Consider the following 7,852-nt stretch of genomic DNA (forward strand, 5'->3'; position numbering starts at 1 on the left):
TACATGATAGGCCTTAACACAAATGATAGAATGTATGAACTCCAGTTGGGGCTATGAGAGGGTGCTAAAGGGGAACTAGGTATAAAGATTATTTTCTATATGAAACACACAAAAATTCAATTAATTTTTTTGAAGAATGTATAGGAAAAAAGACATGTAATCAAAAAAGCCTCATAGCAATTTTTATTGTCTAACTGATGTTCTTGTTGTTCAACATATTCAATAATGTCCCTATACTATTAATCAGAATTAACAACTCAAAATATATGTATTTCAGATGGGAAATAACTAGCTTCTTAGATATATTATTTTCAACTTTAGTTATAAACATATTCTAACCCATTTAATGTTAAGGCAAAGATTTTTATTGCACAGATTTGTTTGAAAGTTTTCATGTAAGGAATCTGCATAACAGTATTTAATAAGGTCGTAAGACTCACATCATCATTATGGCTTGTTCACCAATAGATTTACTTTTTCAATACACTCATCTAATAAGTATGTTTGTATGCCCATTGATGCAGAAGGCTCTAGACTACAAAAAAAAACAGTGTTTGAAATTATGTAAGAATTTGTCTCTCTCTTCCACCACGTGGATTTTGTCCTCCTTAGCACTCAGTGGTTTCCAAGAGGTCTTGCTTTTGTTTTTCACTGATACTTTTGTTCATCAACCTATCCCTGGAATCAAAGAAATGAAAGACAAACATGTGAGTGACTGTACAAGTATGGGAGACACTTAAAGAAGTTGATTTGTATTGCACAGCAGCTTATACATCTATATCTTAAATGTGCATCAAGACTTCTCAACATAGTCTTAAGGAAGTAATCATAAATTGGCATTACAATTTTATAGATGATCATTTGAAACTCTAAGATCTGTTGAAGCTTACCCAATTTGTGGTTACTAAAAGCAGATTTTTTTTATTCCCAAGAGAGGCAATTTTTACACATTTTCCAGAAATAACTTGAAGCAGGTTACACACACACACACGCACGCACGCACGCACACACGCACGCGCGCGCACACACACACACGTATATCATGAAGTTTAAGGGAGAAAATAGAAATAAATTCTTAAATTTAAAAACTCAAGAGCTTTTTACCCTAATTCTGTAATCATTTTCTTACCATGGCACATCAGAAAATATTAACTCCCCTGAATAAAACCTGCTTTATGAAAGAAGGTATATGGAACATGATGCATTGATTTCATCTTTACCTGAAAAGCACAATCTGAAAACGAAATGGATGCACCCTTATCTGGCTGTCAGCAGATCCCTGTGAGCTTTCTCCTGGGACATCAGACGCCATTAGTGACAACTAAGGGCATTGGAGCTACCAGCCTATCTATTAAAGCAGGCTGATAAACCAGGAATCCTCATAGGGTTTTTTTCTCAAATATTTTATTTATTTTTATTTTATGTGTATTAGTGTTTTGCCAACATGTATGTAAGTGTATCACTATGGGTGCTGGAAACTAAACCTGGACCCTCTGCAAGAGCAATCAGTGCTCATAACTGCTGCGCCAATTCTCCAGACCCATTCTCACAGTTTTAAGAAGATACAACAAAGCTAATCTTATATCAAATTACAGGAATCTCCTACAGTCAGTCACTTGACTTAAAGAGTGGGCAATAACCAGGAAAGAAATGTGTTCATCTCATATCACTATTATAGATAGAACAATAATGAAATAAACTTATTGAAAATAAATTCGTCATTTGGAATGCCACCACTTCCATTCTGGAAAATTATTTGAAGATTTTACCAGTTAGCTTTAGCTTTAACTGATTACAGCCAAGACTCACCTGAGAATGAATTCTCAATTTACGGATTTCCCAGGTCAGATTGGTCTACAGATGATTTTTGATTGTTAATTAATGTAAGAGGACTCAAACTACTGTGGATAGCAACACTTTCTGTGCAGGTGGTCCTGGGCTGTTTAATAATCCTAGCTAAGGCTAGTTGTGGTGGCCCATGCTCTCCCAGCACTCAGGAGGCAGAGGCATGCAGATTTCTGTGACATCAAGCCCAGCCTGGTCTACATAGTGAATTCCAGGCCAGCTCAGGCTACAGGGAGACCCTATCACAAAAGGAGCCCCTGCCAAAAAAAAAAAAAAAAAATCCTAGCTATGCATGAGCCTGAGCACGACTTGAAGCAGTTTTCCTTATGGCTGCTTCCGATCCCTGCTTGAGTTCCCACCCTGGGTCCCTCTTTGATGGACTGAGATCTGGAAGTGTGAACCAAATAAACCCCTTCTTTCCCTGGGTTGCTTTGGGTCAGTATTTAATGACAGCAACAAAAAGAAACTGGAACATAACTTTATTCATATAATTCTTATATTTGGTGCAGAAACAGTTTCTAATGCCCATATGCGGTGTATCAAAGTTTTATACTGAAAACTTGAGGATTTTCATTAGAAGACTGAATAAGTACACAAAGTATGTGTTTTTGAGAGTTTGAAGTTATTTATTCTTTAAGAAGTACTGAAATTTTTTCTGATGATGCCAATTTCAAACTCTCTACTCAAAATTTTTGTTTCACTAAAGCATACATATGTACAGAGTCAGTCTAAGGTTCTCGCTAACCCACCCACAAGCTTAATCCACCAGGTTTAAGATATTAACCTGGGGGCTGGAGAGTTGGCTCCATGGTTAAGAGCACTGACTGCTCTTGCACAGGACCCATGTTCGACTCCCAGAACCCATATGGCAGCTAACTAGCTAACTACTGTTGGTAACTCCAGTTCCAGGAGATCTGATGCCCTCTTTTGACCTCTGCAGGCACTGCATGATACAGGTGCACTTAACATGCATGCAGGCAATACACACATACACACAAAATTAAAATAATAAATCTTTTTAAAAAGATACCTATCTGGACTGAGTGCGATGGCACACTCCTAAAATCCCATCATGCAGGAGGCCATGATGGGAGAATGCCAAATTCTATACTAGCCTGAGCAATATAGGGAAACGCTGTCTCAGAAAACAAAAGATGTTTAAAAGATGCTCCTTTCGAGTTCATTCATTCCTGCTAATACAATTTCTCTTGCACGTTCTTCAGGCTCCTAAATCCCTTCTTCAGCCCTTGATTATTTTGTTGTTGTTAAGTCTTCATGTTTCATTTTGGTTTTTTCTTTTTGGTTTTGCTTTTGTTTTATTAGAGAATGTTTCTTCCCATTTTCATTCTTGTGTTCTTAAAAAGACACCAATTCCAACCTAATTTAATTCAGACCTAAGGACTTTTTAATGTGAGAAACTGATGATAATTAAGCTCTTTCACACGCGGGCCCTTTGTCTATATGATAATCGTAACAGTGCTACAGACCTTAGCCAGTATAAAACTGATTACATGGAAAGAAAAGAAAAGAAAAGAAAAGAAAAGAAAAACAAAACAAGCGAAACTAGCCAAAGATACTGCAGCTTTTTATGGTAGTGAAATGGCAAACCATAAGAGGCATGTTTATTAGTGTTTCTGCACCATGCACTGGGTCAATAAACACATTGATGTTTTAGGGAAAACCAGATTCCTTCATCGAAACACTCTAGAAAATATTACTTGCATCATCTCTAATTCTAATACCCCCACAATAAAAACATTTACTAAAGCTTTAAGGATCTAGAAATTATAAAAAATAATTTAGACATGGATAAAAATAAAATGGATAGCCAGGCATGGTGGCGCCTGTAGTCCCAGCACTTGGGAGGCAGAGGCAAGACAATCTCTCTGTGAGTTCAAGGCCAGCCTAGTCTACATAGTGAGTTCCAGAACAGCTGGGGCTAAAGGGAGACCATGTCTCAAAAAGACCAAAAATAAATAAATAAAATGAATATTAATTTATCAGTTACTGATATGAGAGATATTTGTGAAAACTTAAATTTGTTTATACAGTTACAGTCATAATACTACTTAACACATGACAATCAAACTCCTAGGAGCCACTTGGAAGAAAACTCAGTGCCAGATAGAAGAGACCTCCCATAGAGTAACAAACATGCCATACAGAAACTTCTTTTTGCAACAGATGGAGGCTACCACAGTATTGCACATCTGGTCAGCCATAGAGAACATACACCTGGGAAATGCCCAGTACTAGGTAACACATCTGCAGTCAAATTCCTAAAACCAAGGCTCATGGAACATAGCAGAATAAGGGGTAGAGAGAGGGCTAATGACCCCTCAACTCTCAACAGTGAGGCTTCCATGTACATCAGAGTGTGTTGTACACAGAAGGCCTCAACTGGCCAAGTTTTGGATAATAAAAGACTGTAGAGTGTAGGATGGGACTCCTATATGGAACCTCACCCACCCACAGCTCAGGGACCATTGTGGAAGAGGAGGCAGAAAGACTGTAAGAGCCAGGGCTTGTTCATGAACATGTGAGATGGAGGCTTTCAGGCTAATGCAGACTTGGGCATGTGCACCTGTGGCAGTGGTGGCATCCATCGTGGGACTCATGTCAGCTCAATTAAACAAGGGCCCAAAGGGGAGGCAAGCAATAGGTGGCAGGTCGGCACTAGATTGAGAACTATTTGAGACTGGTTGCTGCTGGGTGAGGGCAAGTACGACTTATATACAAAGACTGGATGGGCTGACTAGATTCCAGTAGATGCATTTACGCTGAAGGACATTTGGATACAAACACCTGAATGAATAGGACTCAGCATGTATGGCAGAGGGCATAGGGTTTGATGGGTGAAGGAGAAGCATGGATTGGGGAGGGGGTCTGGATGTGAACGGGAAATATTGTATGAAATTTTAAAAACATTAAAAATTTTTTAAATTAAAAAGAAAGTAAGATTTGCTTACAAATTATTTGGGCTCCATTTCCAGTTATTTTATGCACTTTCTCTCCAATTTCAGATATAGGTATTTACATATATGTCCCTTATTTTATATAATACATATAAATTTATAACTACATAAATATGAAAAAGACTACCACCATTATTTCCCCATTTTCTCAAATGAAATATAGAAGTAATACATTATAAGTCACAGACTACATAAAGAGGACATGCAAGAACTTTAAAAATTGTAAAATTACATCAAGATACTAAGGAGTATTTTATTTACATATATACATAAATTTATATATTCATAACATTGTTGTACAGGAAAAATCGCAGGTAGTATTTTACAATATGTCTTCATGTATTAAAAAGCATAAACTTACCAAATTATAATAAACAATTTTCTTCAGTGTAAGCCTAAGTCAATTCAAAATTACAAACCCTACCTTCTGTGTGGAAAAGCCTACATAGAAGCTCACCTTTTCTCCATGTCCTTGATGGTGTCACTAAGTGGAAGATTAAAGGTCTCTGGCATAAAGTAGATATTTATTGTGGCTACTATGGGTAACACCCCATAGAGAATCATAGGAAGATGCACAAAATATCTTCTAGATATAGTGTTAATGCAGAAAATATTGTTGCACTTCTGGACACAGCAATAACAATAGCTTGTAGTGTTGACCTTTCAAAACAAATGAGACATTTGGAAATGAATCTGTGAATTTAGTCTTCTCAACAGCATCAATTTTCAGTACAGATATCTGAGACCACCTATGGCAGATAAGTTTTTCCTACAGCAAATGCCCTTAATTCTGTGTACATTCCCTAACTCCTAGATAAAGATACCATATAAAGCAGTATTTCCATATGGACATAGCTGTTTGCTTTTCCTAAACACACCATTACATATTGTAGTTCTTTGTGGTGCACAGAATACACACTCTATTGTTACTTTTAGATGCTTCTGACCTATAAAACAGAGAAAATAGATATTAAATCAGTGTTTGCATAGCACAGTATTAGAGCTATTTGATAAAACAAAATGAATTAAATTTGAATTTAAGATGAACAAAAGTAGTGTTTTATATACACGGGTGCCAAGCAATATTCATTTACTTACTTGTTCATTTACACTAAAAGAAGTCTATCTAAAGCTAAAATTTAATGAGTTGTTCTTACTTCTTTTTCTTTTAAAGGTATTTTTCATTTTAAGGTAATTCTTAAAATGAGACATGGATTTTAATGGAAAATATCAACATAAATATTAAAAGCATGAGAAGTAATATTTGACTGATGGCACTTTTTATACAAATTCAGGAATTTGAAAGATTAAAAGTTGCAGAAAATTAAGTATAAAAAGTGAAAGAAGGCCAGGAATGGTGGCACACACCTTTAATCCCAGCACTTGGGAGGCAGAGGCACTTGGGTCTTTGTGAATTCGAGGCCAGCCTGGTCTACATAGTGAGTTCCAGCATAGCTGGGGCTACAGGGAGACTCTGCCTCAAAAAGACAAAACAAAAAAAGTGAAAGAAGTGTTTCAATAATTTTGATCTAATTATTAGCTCAAGTTAATATCTCCTTTCTTCAGACAATTATGAGTTCACCATTTCATGGAGCGTTTTTTCATTTGATTTCCACAATGATTCTCTTGAGGTGGGCATATTTTATTTTTCTTAAATTATAAATATAAAAATTGAGTATTAAAGAGATTAAAGAAGGCAGGCAAGATTACAGAATCACTCAGGATCACACACATGATAAGATAGATCTGAAAATTTGTCATTGGGGAGAGGATGGCTTCAGGGAATAAGGTTTCAATTAAACAAAATAAATATTTTTCAGATCTAGTATACATCACAGAGCCTACAGCTAAGGACTATTTAGTCTGTAATAAAATTTTCTAGGAGACTTGACTGTAAGTTAATTTTATGTTATATTATTTCCCATAAAAATTTAAAAAATTATAATACAAGAAGAGGAAGGAACTCGTGACTGTAATAGATACATTCATGGATACACACATTCATGGTCTTTATGGTTGGGATAGCTTTAAGAATGCAGACTTATCCAAGAAGTTCAAAAATTGTAAACCTTAAATATGTAGTTTTCTATGTGTTTTCATACCTCAATAAAATGTCTTTTTAAATTTTAGGCTTTTTTTTAGATAAATCCAGTGTTATCTGTCATCATATTATGACTGCTTTCTGGGTACCCTATATCTCAGTAGGAATTTCAGTAAATTCTCTGCAATCAAGAAAAGAGCACAATTTGTCCCCTGCTCTGTGGGGATGAAATACCTGAAAGATTATGAAGATACATTTATTCAGAAGATTTCATTTTATCAGATAGTTAAAATAATGGAATAGTAATTGATAATAGTGAGTCATCATATTATGACTGCTTTCTGGGTACCCTATATCTCAGTAGGAATTTCAGTAAATTCTCTGCAATCAAGAAAAGAGCACAATTTGTCCCCTGCTCTGTGGGGATGAAATACCTGAAAGATTATGAAGATACATTTATTCAGAAGATTTCATTTTATCAGATAGTTAAAATAATGGAATAGTAATTGATAATAGTGAGTTTTACCTTCAGAAATGATGCAATATTTTCTGAGACTAATAGGGACTGAAAGAGTGCAGCATTAGTAGGAAAATTAAAAGAAAGGACTGTAACAAGTAGATTTAAATGAACAAATTATGCATAACTAAAGGCTACATAACAAGCAACAATGCCAGATAGGAGATACCTTCTTTTGAGTTGTTGGCCAGGGTAGCCAAAGGGACTCCCAGATAATAACCCAGCATAGAACTGGGAAAATGAACAGCAGACCCCAGTCTTAACTAAAGGAATATTGACAACTGATTGCTGCTAGATGAGGAATAGCTGACTTTCCTAAAACAGAGACCTCTAGGAGGGTGCCATCTGGGAAGTGGGTGTATAGTTGAATAAGATGGTTTTGGATGTTCTGTGTGATACACACACACACAAATCAACAAATTCTAAAAAAATGTATTATATTTGAGGAGGAAGCATGGAAATTTATGTCATGTT

The 7,852-nt window shown here is 35.9% G+C and overlaps 1 protein-coding gene across 1 annotated transcript in view; it reads right to left on the reverse strand.

The window, feature by feature from the left end:
* Window positions 1–608: 608 nt before the first annotated feature.
* Window positions 609–7,852, reverse strand: part of LOC103738154 (solute carrier family 22 member 22-like) — a 41,820-nt gene continuing 34,576 nt past the window's right edge. The window contains 3 exon segments of the mRNA XM_008837987.1: window positions 609–678; window positions 5,278–5,413; window positions 5,416–5,480. Coding sequence (XP_008836209.1) covers window positions 609–678; window positions 5,278–5,413; window positions 5,416–5,480 — 271 coding nt within the window.

The sequence above is a fragment of the Nannospalax galili genome, unplaced genomic scaffold (assembly GCF_000622305.1).
Source record: "Nannospalax galili isolate Female #2095 unplaced genomic scaffold, S.galili_v1.0 scaffold17, whole genome shotgun sequence".
In the NCBI taxonomy this organism is placed as follows: domain Eukaryota; kingdom Metazoa; phylum Chordata; class Mammalia; order Rodentia; family Spalacidae; genus Nannospalax; species Nannospalax galili.